The 13,608-nt window shown below is 40.7% G+C and overlaps 1 protein-coding gene across 1 annotated transcript; it reads left to right on the forward strand.

Annotated features, from left to right (window-relative positions):
• Positions 1 to 4,850: 4,850 nt before the first annotated feature.
• On the forward strand, positions 4,851 to 12,148 carry LOC119194899 (ephrin-B2a-like). Its single transcript, XM_062561985.1, has 5 exons — positions 4,851 to 4,957; positions 5,574 to 5,857; positions 6,873 to 6,965; positions 8,607 to 8,725; positions 9,599 to 12,148. The coding sequence occupies exons 1-5, from the start codon at positions 4,851 to 4,853 to the stop codon at positions 9,986 to 9,988; spliced, it is 993 nt and encodes a 330-aa protein (XP_062417969.1). The 3' UTR covers positions 9,989 to 12,148.
• The last annotated feature ends 1,460 nt before the right edge of the window (positions 12,149 to 13,608 follow it).

The raw sequence follows: 13,608 nt of genomic DNA on the forward strand, positions 1-13,608 counted from the left end.
AGAGTTTCTAGCATCATTATGACTTCAATGAAATGGTCGCAGAGAGAAAAGTCTGTTACATTGCTAGGAAATCAAACCGTATTGTTTCAACAACTGGGTGTCATTTATGGGTTTTTTTCAGTGGGAAATGTCCACAACCTTTTATATAAAAATGTCCCAAAATTGGACCAGATTACCCAAAATCCCAGAAAATGAAACCTAAGGTCTTTGGTGATCCGTACAGACTTTTCCCATTCGGCCGCCACTAGAAGGTTCAAGTTGCCCCTCGTCCAATGAAAGGGGTAAATGTTATAATTCTATTAACTTCTGAACCCACAGCATCTATTGCATGTGGAGATCCTGGGAGAAGGGTCCCTTCTCTGTTCCCTGCACTTTTGGTCCTTTGTTTGGTGTAAAAGTTTGGTTTTGGGGGGGAGTTCTTCCTTCACTGATACGAGGGACCTGAGATAAAGGACGTTGAATGCTGTACAGTGATCGTATGAACTCTACACATAAATTGAATTGAATTAAGATACAAAGATAGAGAAAATAATAAACATTATGTCGCCTCAAAGAATGCTTTTCCCACCAACTGACCATTTGTTTGTCCCTTACTTACCGTGTTGTGTTGAAGAAAACCTTGTTTTTCTCAAATACTTTACTTTTTACTAACTGTAACCCAATTTGATCAGTATCATCCTAGTCTCATTCATCAAAGGCGTGCTAAAACCCTTCTTCCACTACTGTCTCCTGTGTGCGGGTCCACGCAAGTAGTTGAAAAAGTCTTGAAGTTCTGACATAGTTGAGTTGACCCCCATTGACCTATTTAGACTCTTTTGTGGGTGATATATTATTTTAAACAAGTCAAACTGTGCTCATTTACAAGTATTTGTTCAAGAACACGTTTACATGCCTCGATACATAAAGATAACTCATGCTGTCTAACTGAATAACCTTTGTAATCCTTGACTGTCTGAAACACATCTTGTAAGGTTGTTTCAACAGAAATCCGTTGCTATGCAACAGCTGAGGTCCATGTTTCCTTCCTGTCAGTTGATGTCATTCACACACACTGTAACCAGAAATAATCCTTGAGCGTGTGTCGCTTTAAACCGCAAAGTGGTGTATGTATATGTGACCTCATTCCAACTGCATGGAAATCCTAAAGGCTTGTGTGAAGGCCCCATGTATGAATATGTATGTATTTCATAACATTCTATTTAGCATTGACCTGCTTAATAATAAATAACATTTGTTACTATCGCATCCTGCTAGAGGATTGTTGGCAACGTTTAACTTGAACCAGCGTATGAAGTGCAGTTTTAAAGAGTTTCTGTTTTGGTTGTAGCAGGTTTTAAGTTTACACAGGACTGTAAAGAAGAAACTCAAACCCAAATGATTTAAAGACAGGGCAATCCACAAAGGAAAGGGAGGAGCTTCTGGTTGTGACAAACCCACAACATATCCCCATATCCTCAATAACTTCTCACTATAAGCACAAATAATTATAAAACATTATACAAATCAAATAATACAAGTTAACTATAATAATTGCAATCCAGAGATACTGTTTGATGGATGACCCTTTTACTTAATCAATCTTTATACATTTCCTAAAATATCACATCAATTTAATGAGTTGGAAGTGATCTCATTTTTCTTTTTCTTCATTCTGAAGTGTTGCATATTTTAACATATCAGTGACTCAAAATAACGTATGATGTCAAACATTGATTCAGTTTCTCTTCTAGGCAAAACATTTACATAAATGATAAATTGCTTTTTACTAAAAACTGTGTGATTTCTTTTTTATCATCTTTCTGTTAACAGGGGGATTTCAGATGAGTCACACGCGGGTGTATAAAAAGCAAATACAGAAGGTGGAGAGCAGGCAGAACAGAGAAAGAGAGAGAGAGAGAGGGGGTGAGAGAGAGAGAGACACTCAGGAAAGAAGATGGAGAGGGACACCCGTTGCTGAAAGAGGAAGTGGAGAGCGGTCAGTAACCATCTACCATCACAACAAACACACAGACACAATTACTTTCTGGCAACAGCTCCTCTCACATTAGTATCTCCTAAACCAGAATCAAAATACAACCGCACCTGCTACATCCTGCTATACCTCATGACTTCTCTGTAGGGAGATAACGGAAACAAAGCTTTACTGTTACTTGCAGCTGCCTCGTCACACCTGGACTATTGTAGTCTTCAAACTCTGTGAACGCCTGTTCATGTATACCTGATTTTAACTCTTCAATCTCACAAAAGACGTCTTCAATCTCAGCGTAAGGAGCTTTTTTTTTTCTTCAAATTGCCAATTGTGTAAAGTGATGTCGTGTTTACCAAGCAAAGAGGCAGTGAAGTGAGGGCGCAGGTAAAGATGAATGTTGTTGTATTTAGTCCCCCGATCTACGATATTGTTGCTGTTGTTTCTGTTACCTAGGTTACCACAAAAACAACAATGGCCGTGCGGTGGAAGAAGTGTTTTACTTACCACATTAACTCTCTGTTACAGGCTAAAGTTCTGTATTCATAAATGTGTTTCATGAACATATAGATCCTTCATACGAAAAGTTAATGGACTGCAAAATATTCGGCATACAAAGTCATATATATTGTAAATTTATTAGAATTATTGAAGCATTCATGTGTGACTTCACTTGTTGCAGCTGATGCTTTTTTGTCTTTATACGGTCAGGCAGCTTATGAATTTATTCATAATGAAACTTGTGAATGAAACAAATTCAAATCTTTTCTCCAAGCCACCCGGTGATCAGTGTCTCTGTCCCCCCCTGCAGGATCTCCCACACAGCCTGAACACCACTGAGGTTGGCATGTGGCTGATGAAAACGCCATCAAATCCAGTCCCAGGTTGAAGTTAATGCTAATCGTGATAGGGGTTGTTCATCACCAGACACCTAACATGTTAGCATTAGCTTCACTTTGGGATATCTCACGCAAAAACCAGGCCAACGCCAACGAGGGAGCCACCATTCAACTCAGCAACGGTGCCTGAATAGATGCCAGAAATGAACCGAGCATGGACCAACACATACATGACTCTCTGTGGTGATGTCAAGATACTGCAGTCGTAGTGCATTTAAAGCTCTCAGTACATCTCAGAGTTTCATTTGATGCATTAAAGATTGAGTTGGAACCGTCGCAACACTATTTGAAATAGGTACAGCAGTTTCTTTAACTTATCCAACCTCCACTCAGCATGTGTAGATTGACTTTTGTCTATTTTTAAAGTTTACATCACAACTCTGCACATTATATATATATATATGATTCTAACAATCATGTGACGTAAGGGACGATAAATGCATTGTCACAAAGTTGTATCATTACTAAAAATAAAAAGCCTATGTTTTAAAGAGATATAAGGCTTCCACAATATGATATTAATTGTTCATAATCTGTCCTCTGTTGGGCTTAATTTACCTATTGTGAATAAATTAGCTCCACCAGAGATAACTGTAGTTATCTACAAGTGCTGCAAAGACAGAAAAACTTATACCTCAATTACAATCCAGCAAGAGCCAACAGAGATGTGTTCTGTGATCAAGTTCACTTCGTATTGCATATTTGTAGTTTCAGTATGGGTACTTTGTGCTAAATATTTCAAACAAAAACAGGTACTGTCCGGTGACACCTGAATTTGCCATTTAGATGGATTTTATTTTGCAAAATGAGCGACTAAAACATAAAATAAAAAGGTTGTAGCATATCGAAAGTTTGTTTTGTACGACCTGCATAATTTTGTGTTTACACGAGAAAACATCCCTTCATCAGTTTTCTTCTGTGCAGTCCCTGTCCAATAAATAAAAATATAAATAAAACACCAAATGAATTATAAATATGGAAAGATGCTGCACTTTAATGCAGCCCAGTCAGTTTCCAGCAGAGACTCAGACATTCCTGTGCAGTTCAGCCATCATTTGTGGTGCACCAGAAGTCCTGTGCAATCTTTTAAACTTGTTGTTAGTTGAGAAATAAGTGGATACAGCCATGACTCCTTGAATGCAGAACCACAGAATCCACTCATCCCAGCACATCCATAACTAATCCACACAATAATGAAGCTTTGCAAACATCTGATCCTTATTAAGGTACTTTATGGTGATCACAGAGTCAGAGCTCTTCCTTCTGTTTGTCATCAATGCCACAAAATACAAGATCAAACCAATCTGAGTCTTGAAATTCCCTCAAATGGCCACTTCCCTGAGGAGAAGGACATCTTTGAGTTAAAAAGCAAACATTGTTAAATACAATTTATATTAAGACCGCTGGAAAAAAATAATGGATTAAAACATCAATGAATTTTATTTATAGAATTCAATAAGTTGTCTGAACAGGCGTTGCAGTCATTAATTCAGCTCAGAGGGATAAATATTATAAATACAAGTTAAACTATTAGCTCTGAGGGGTGAAACCGATTTTGGGACTACATTTTTAAATTCCAAAAAGTATTAGTAGAAGAAACCCACCATTCCACCAAATCCGCCAATGAATGCGAACGTTTAATTGATGCCATATTTATCTCATCTGTTTTGTAGGACAAACTGTGCCCACCAGCCCCGGTCTCCCCACAGTACGCGTGAGCAGTGTGTGGGCGGACCGGTCAGTCAGCTGATGACTGAAATACTGCTCAGTCGCTGTCCCCAATACATGCATTTCGTCACACGAATGATTTTCTAGCCAATTACGCACAATGTGGGAAATCTCCTACAACTGCAGGAGGACGACTCGCAACTTGGTGGGAACGTGTCCTGTGCGCGCACCTGGAGCCGCCGGAGACATGCAGACGCAGCGCATCCCCGCCACTTTCCACCGTGTTTTATGATACCGAGCCGCGGTTTATTCCGGTTATGGGGAGAATCACATGCAGCTGCGCCGCCGTGATCCTGCTGGCCGTCATCAGCTCGTGTCGTGCAGTCACTCTGGAGTCCGTCCACTGGAGCAGCTCCAACACCAAGTAAGTGCACCCCAGCAGTTGCGCACTTGGGGACCCTTAATGCGTTGTGCTCCTACATCGGTTGCAGTTAATCAGAGGATAACAAGCATTTGGCTGAAACGCGTGGTTGTATTGGGTCATAAGAGGCGCTGTGGGGGAGGAACAGTTAGCTCATTACTCACAGAAAACTCTCGTAATTGATTAATCGTTTGAATTATTTAATGGAGCATTTAATGAGGCTTTAATTCTCTCGCCATCTTCTCAACGCAATGTTTGTTTTCATGGTGAATTGAATGGGCTGCAAATAGCTTATATTTTCTTCACCAGTACATCTACTGGTTCCTTTTATTTTACATGGATTCATGTATTGATGTTTGAAGTTGTAAAGGGTCTGAAAATTCCGTAACACCTTCAAATTACTTTTTTTGTTTAAAAACACTAGCAATCAATGTAGTGTCAACAATACAACACATTCTCACGAGGAGGAGGACCTTTTTCTATTTTTGCTTTAATCAAATATCAAAATAATCTGTGGTCGGCTAATTGACAAGCTTCGAAATGTAATGTCTTAGGTTCTTCTGTCTGGGCCTTTTCTGAACTGGATTGTAAATGCTTCTCTATCTTACCCCACACACAGATTCATTCGGGGTCAGGGTCTGGTCCTGTTCCCCCAGATCGGGGATAAGATGGACATTGTGTGTCCCCGGGCAGACGCTCCCTCCGGGGCAAAGGAGGAGTTCTACCGAGTGTACCTGGTCTCCAGAAGTCAGGTAGACAGCTGCACCATCACCAAGAAGGACACGCCCCTGCTGAACTGCGACAAGCCCCACCAAGACGTAAAGTTCACGTTCAAGTTCCAGGAGTTCAGCCCCAACTTGTGGGGTCTGGAGTTCCTCAAGGGGAGGGACTATTACATCACCTGTAAGTCACTGTGTGCAACCTCACGCACCCCCCCCAGCCCCCCCATATGTTTCTGCAGAAAGAAACACTTTCAAATGGGTAGAGCACAGTCACAAGTCGCTGCTTCCTACAGGTGGATTTAAATCAATGCTAGCAACTGTTTTCTTTTTTCCTCCTGGATTAAAAGGAAGCCATCATCCTTGGCTCCCTCTCGATGTGTCAGCTTGCGTGAGAGTCAAAAATATGTGGCCTCGTTATTGGGCTGCTGTCGGTTGAACCAGCATCTTAATGGCAAGTGATGCATGAGATAGAGAGCAAGTCTGACCATCTAGCCTCATCCACCTCGCCACGCTCTGACAGCACACTTTGCTCTGGCAAACCAGTGTGATTCCAAGGGCTTACATGCCCCAAATCACACAAGGCTTTTACAGCATCAGGCAGATTTGATGGGAGCTTTCATGGCAACGTGGCTCGTAGACTGTGAGATGTTGTTATCTGACCTAAATGCTGCTAACAAGTATATGTGTGTGTGTGTTGGGTGGGTTTATGGGTTGAACAAGAGTTCTTCGTGTGTGTGTGTGTGTGTGTTTATGTCTGAATATATTTAGACAGCGTAAGCAGAAAAAAATGCTCCTATTCACGTCGTAAAAAACACATTCGAAATTTAAAAAGAGAGGATTCGTCGGTTCAACAAGAAAAATATATCTAACTGCTTTGATAATTAATTAATAATTAATGTCCTTGCAAAATGATATAGCTTCTCCAGTTCCTGCTTAATAAATATGAATAGTTATTTGATTTTGTTTTTTCTGATGGGATAACAAACCCTCAGACAAAACACATAATTAATAATATAATCATTATAATGTCTTCTGACATTTCACACACATAATTCCACTCTTAGTGTGGGAGTATGGCTGCATCCTGTTGCTTCCAAATTGCAACATGCATTGCTAATCTTCTACCAAGATTATTGCATGACACATACAACGTTCAACAACACTTAACAATATCTCGCTCTTACTCTTTATGTCAGCCACCTCTGCAGGCTCTCTGCAGGGTCTGGATAATACTAATGGAGGGGTGTGCAGAACCAATTCCATGAAGCTCGTGCTGAGAGTCGGCCAAAGTAAGTACTTTGTGTTTGCGTAAAGCTGGGTGAGTGGATGACAAGGCAACCAAATGATGCAGGAACAATGACAACAATTGTTTCACCATGCTTGTTGTATGTGTCCTGCAAAGATATCCATCAGATTGCCGTCATGAATAATCTAAAATCCATAATTCAAACCATTGGCAGCTTAAGACAGTATTATCCTGCATGCGATCATCCAGGCTGTCAATCATATTTCCCCCCTGTATAAACATCAAAATAGACAATTGTGTAATAACACAGATTCTGAACATATTCACTGCCTTTTCTTTAAATGTACAAACCATTCATCACAAAATCATTGCTTTTCTAAATCAATGCACTGGTGGTGTGATTTCTTCTTACGATGTTACCTCATATTTAAGTAGTAACAGGCATTTATAGCTGTGTTTTGGTGTGTTTTGGGGTTAACCAGATCCATAAACAGATGCTGTTCCTGTGTGCGATCCTAAAAAATGTTAAAGGCTGAATTTTTTAAAGCTCCAACATGTAATTTGTGACCTCATGAATGTAAAGTATTATTCATATAAATTATTTAGGAATTTGAGATGAAAAATAAGCATTTTGTGTGTTTCTCAAAGGATTATAAGTGCAAATATGGGGCTTTTTTCCTGCTGTGTTTACACACTGCTACTGATGGAAACAGAGCTTTTAACAGCAACAGAAAACATTAATAACTCAGATTCACGCCTCAATATCTTTATATATTCAAATTCCTGCCTTTTCCAGTCTTGTGTTGAGATTTTGGGTTTGACCATGATCCTTTTGAGGTTTGGATTCATGGGTTGAGCATTTTAGAACTGATAATACTATTATAATTCATTCTGTACATTTATGCTAAATGAAATGTGAGTAAAATTGATATTCATATTCATTTGATCCATATCAAAATGTCCTGCTGCATTGTGAAAAGACAATATAACAGAAACAGAATCTTGTGACTCTGAAGCCCAATTTTTATGTGCACAAAGCTGAGGGAGTTAAAAAGCGGTGGTGTATGAAGTATTCACATGCTTTAGTTGAGAAAAAAATATCTTAAAGCAACACAAAAATTCTCCCTCAAACGTAAAAGCCCTGCAAAAGATATCCTTTTTCCTCTTAAAAGAATCAGATCATAATCATATTAAAGACATTATTAGATGACTGATGCATCGACGTGTCGATCATATTTACTTACAATGGCATTCAACTGTACAATTGGTATAATGCTGATTTAGGTTTTGGATTTCCAACATGTACCAAAATTCGTAAATTTGTAAAGCCCTCGGGAAGGATTTAAATCAACTGAATTCGGTTATGAACGCAGAGAAGGAGGAAGAAGTTATTCCAGTCAAGAAACTAATCAGAGACCCGATCATGACTCGTCACACAATTGTTGTTGTCTGTTTAGGTAAGCGTTGCATCTTTACCTGAATGACTGCCGCTTTCCAAACCTTAAAGGGAAACCTCTTTTTGCTTTGATCCTGACACCACCCGTCAATGATTCAACAGACGTCACAATAGTCACAATAGGAACACTATGACGTAACCCCACCTGCACTCGCTGCCATGCAGGGAAATACAGGTGATGTGGAGTGTTTGCCTACTATAGTTATGCCATGTGATTTTATTTTCCAGACTCTTCAGATCCAACTTTGACCCTCCAGGAGTCCCCCACTCGGTTCCCCCCCACACGACCAAAGTCGAAATCCAAGGACCCCCCTGCAAGAGAAGAGGATAGTAAAAGCAAAAATGGTATGAAGACAAAGCAAAAAGATTTTTTAAATGAGTTATATATATTTAAAAAGAGACAAATTATTGTCAAACTATAGTGGTGGATTGCATTCTTTAAGCATTGCTTACCAAACAGTAGTTCATATTTTCTGAGGACTAATTTCCGCCATGTAGTAGGAGAGTCAACCACAGCGCCCAGAGGGAGGGACCCATTGATGTGTTTCTAATTGTTTCTGCTCTATGGAGAGAGGAGACCCGCCACTGTCATCATCATCAAATCATTATTAGTTAGTTCTGTTAACTCACAGAAATTACATTTATTCTTCTGCTTTAACTCTACTGATTACGTTTTTTGTGTTTTTCTCTACACTGGAGCCAAGCTAGCTATTAAAATCTTTGCAATTTGGGTTAAATGGACACAAACATGCAAAAATATTTATGTGCGTAATCAGATGTGTATTTTTTATGTATGTTTTACTCCCAAAATTGATGTTTGACTTACCTCTGACATCTGTATCTGCAGATGGATGCAAATGATGAATTAAGATAAAACCCTATACATTTGATCTACTTCTATATTGCGTATTGTGTTTCAAATCCACACTGCAGATTGCTGCTGGACATGTTTTCAGTGCGTCAATTACAATCAAACCGGAACTAACTAAAGAAGTTTGATTGTTGATGCACATTCTCTCACCATCACTAAGGAATTCGAGCTCATGGATGTGTGTTTGTGAAGTTTATTTGATTTGATCACACATATTGTAAAATGGTTTAAACGTCTTCTGAATCAGAAGAGAGTGTTTTTTAATGTCAGCGCCAGTGTCCTGTCTCTAGTTCACTCTTTCACCTCATATTCCTCTTTCCTGTCCCTCCTCTGACCTCTCGTGACGGACTCAGACTCGGAAACGGGACAAACGAACCCCAGTGGCGGCGATGGATGGGAGCCGAGCCTGCTGATGTGGGTCGTCTGTGGCGGTGTGACCCTCCTCCTGGTCGTCACACTTCTGCTGGCGCTGCTTTGGAGGCGCTGTCGCCGCCGCCTCGTCCCTGATAGCCAGCAGCCGGCCCCAGTGTCCCTCAGCACTTTGGCCGGGGCAAAGCGGGACAGCATCGGCAGCGACTACGACGACTCGGACCGCAGCGATGCCGTCTTCCCTCTGCGGGCCTCTGACAGCATGATCTGTCGCCATTATGAGCGTGCGAGCGGCGACTACGGGGCCCCCGTGTACATCGTTCAGGAGATAACGCCCCAGAGTCCCACCAACATCTACTACAAAGTCTGAGGTCTGCTGCGGTGAGGCCAGAGTGCGGCGCGTGGTCCCACGCTGTCGGGGACACACGGCACATCCATCGCTTCAGTTAGTTTGTAGTAATTGGGAAGAAAAGTAACGTCCTACATTTGTCACACGATGATCTGGGAGCGCTCTGGCTCCGAAACACACTTTATACCTACTATACTGTCACAAGTGCAAAGTGTTTTGTTGTCTTGATTGAGAGAAGAGAGGCCACCAGAGAGGAGCTCGATGTGTCATTTCATTCCTCTACATCTTAAAGGGAAACATTTTCCTTTGTATTTCTGTACATTCAAATGGCAGCAGCCAGTAAGTTGTTACTCTGCAGACTTCACATAGAAAACGCATCACAACGTTATGATCGAGATCCATTTTACCGAACAGCATGTACGTACAATGAGCTCCACCTCAACCAATTAGTAAAATAAAACAAAAACATGAAATGAAGGTAATAAACTTTTTTTTAAAGGTTGCTTTTTAAAATTACGTTGGTTTTGGTACATTGTACTACTAATATTTACAGACCAAACAACAGTAATCACAAAAAGGAACGTGGACTGTTTTACTTTGACTACTTTCCGTTTCAAACGTTTCGTCCTTTGATTGTTAAATATAACAGTTAGTTGCGTTTCTTTGTGTTAGATGACAATAACCTAAATCATCCTGAGACTTGAAGGTTGAGGTTACTTTTCATAAGTACATTGCCTGATAATACTTGCATACTTTTACTTCAGTATTATTTTCATTACAGAGTTTTGGATCGTATTGCAATATATTATTTTTTACTCAAAGCATTTGTTACGTTTTTTACGTAACGTTTATGTTTTTTTATTCCTTTCCACTACACATGGCAACCTCATTTAAACTGTAAATGTGCATTTTACTTATTGATAAATCTGCACATAAAGACTGATTGCACTCCAACACACCAAATGCAAGAGAACTTGAATGTTTTTTTCTGACTCGGTTTTAAATATTGTGCAATGGATCCTTCTGTTCCAGGCAGTTGTTATTTAGGTGATATTATGTCACCTTCTAAAGACATAACCCTTTTCAAACAGCATCCATTATAAAGCTGTCCTTAAAAGGAAACGTGTAAAAGCAGCAGAAGTGTTTTGTTTGTTGGTAAAGGCGGGGGAAGAGTTAAAGAAAGTTGTAAGTAGTGCTTTCTTCATTGCATCATCATTGTTCCTTTGTTCCTTTGCAGTAAACGTGATGGACACACAGGCAGAAAATGGATAGACAGTAATGGATCTTTTTTTTCAGATTTTTCCTCATGGTCACAAAATGATAAAGCAGCGCAATATGTGATGTCCTCAAGAAATATAGGCGCTCTTCTATTTGCTGTCAGGGTCCCACTTAGCATTTATACCTACTTTTTTAGATTCAAATGCATTTTGATATGGTTGATACACACACACTTTAAATTCAAAACTGTTTTCAGAATAACTCTGGGTGGGTAGATGCTGCCCAAATCAGCTTGTCTCATCATTATGTAATGGTATCAATGAGATATTGATTGACATTCAGCAGGGAACAGCACCGCGGACAAAGGAAGGACACGGGGCAGAGAGAAGGCTGTGCATAAACATCTTTCTTTCTCCAAACCCATGAACTCATGAAGACGTTTAACAGCCACAGACTCAGGCTTTGCAGTTCAACCACTTTGTCTAATCTACCTGCAAGCTACAAAACCATCTCTACGGGTAATGACTTTTTTTTTTATTTAAATATAAAAACCACTTAGCATTTAATTGTCCCATAGGGTCTCCCAAGGCTCTGTGCACAGCATCCATGGGTGAACATGTTTCATGCTCCTTCAGCCACATCATGCTGCACATTTTCAACCTGTCAGCTTCCATGAGCTTCCTCTCCACCAGGGACACTGTTGCCTCTGAAAGCCAGACTGGAGGATCTCCAGGACATGTGCTGTATGTGCATCCAACAAGGAAACAGCTCAGCTCAAACAAAGCTACTTGTAATCAGCAAAATAAATAACTTGCAGGAGAACATGGAAGTGAATATGGTGATAACTGTGACAATGAAACTTTTCTATTTGGCCTGTAGCCTGATGCATACACTTGTAATAAAGAGCCGCAAATGACAGGAATGGATGTTCTTATTCTTAACCTGCAGCAACATGCAACTTCCTCTCAGGCAAGTGATGCATTGCAAATATCTGAGAGATTAATTGAAAAGTGTGTCAAAGACGGCGTTATCTTAATAAACCAACGTGTTACGGCCAATGGTGTTTTCAACAGGGAAACGCATTCGGGGACACAATGAGCCGAAAGCAGACACACCAATTCATTTTTTAAGCACTTTGTGGGACCTCGACATGCTCTAGAGTCCTTCTGCATTGCGAAAAGACAATATAACAGAAACAGCAACTTGTGACTCTGAAACAGTACAGAATGTGCTTGCTATCTGTGTGCATGTGTGAGTGTGTGTGTGCAAGTGAGTGTCTAAGTGTGTGTGTCTTCCCACCCCCTCACTTGAAGTGATCCTTGGTCCTGAGAGATGTTTTAGTCCTATGTGAAGCGTCACAGCTGAATGGGCTGTGGTCGGTAGAGGTGAGTTCAGTTGACCTAAGGATCACGTGGAGACAATGGTGGCCGGGCTTCTATAGGAAGAACAAAACAGAGGCCCCCGGGCTCATGGCCCCTGTTGTGGGAGGAGCTTCGCTATGGTATTTTACTCAGAAAAAGTGGAGCAACAGTGGACTGTATCAGATGCGATGTTTTATATCGTAGTCACAGGCTTGAATGTCACAAGTATTACCATTTGAATTTGTACATTTTGTGAAGTCTGCTCAGTTTTATAATGCAGAAATAAAAAATATCTGCATGTCCCACTGTATTGTCGAAATGGATTGCTATTTTTCCTTAATCCGTGTCCCAAATAATATAAATATATATAATATAAAAACCTGTGTTCTAAAATGCTTTTGCAACTGATACCTACATAAACCTTTAACTGACATGAGTGCAGAGCGCACAGAGCTTTACCAGGAGGGGGGAAGGTCTAATAAGGGGAGCTGTAAGCTTTTATCTGACCCCATGGGACGATGTGAAGTCTGCAACCTCCCTGCGTCCACCCACCCCCACCTCACTTCCATATGCAGAGGAACTAGCCCCACCACTGGCTTTGTGTGAGGGGTCGGGGGTCACGAATGAGCGCTCCCACTCCCACCCTGTGTCCGTAGATGTCGGAGAAGACGAACAGATATTCTGGAATCGGGGGGGACTATTCGAGGAGTGAGCTTTGAAGCTCAAATCAATCCAACATTTTGTGGAAGTGGACTTGACCCATGCTGTTCTGAGGACAACCGAGTGTAATTCACATCAACAACACCGCAATTAAATAATGGACGAATGTCAGCGATCAGCAGCTGGCAACACACACGTCCAACCCCTCTCTGAGAGTCACTGGGTTGCATACAGGTGATGCATTTTTAACTACACAAACTGCAGGAATGGGGAAGTTGTGGTAGGTTACTTCCTCTTACAGTTGAAATGCAATCAATTCTTTTTTAGTACAGTCTTTAGTTTGCTAGTTCCCTCTGCTGGCCAGCTGCCATACTGAATCACACTGTCTGTGGCGGTTGACAG

This window comes from Pungitius pungitius, chromosome 4 (assembly GCF_949316345.1).
Source record: "Pungitius pungitius chromosome 4, fPunPun2.1, whole genome shotgun sequence".
Lineage (NCBI taxonomy): Eukaryota > Metazoa > Chordata > Actinopteri > Perciformes > Gasterosteidae > Pungitius > Pungitius pungitius.

Bases quoted from the DNA above. Each gene is read 5' to 3' on its own strand.
- LOC119194899 (XM_062561985.1), top strand. From the start codon at position 4,851: ATGGGGAGAATCACATGCAGCTGCGCCGCCGTGATCCTGCTGGCCGTC. The intron at 4,958-5,573 runs GTAAGTGCACCC...CCCCACACACAG, and splicing joins TGGAGCAGCTCCAACACCAA to ATTCATTCGGGGTCAGGGTC. The intron at 8,726-9,598 runs ATGAAGACAAAG...CTCGTGACGGAC, and splicing joins ATAGTAAAAGCAAAAATGGT to TCAGACTCGGAAACGGGACA.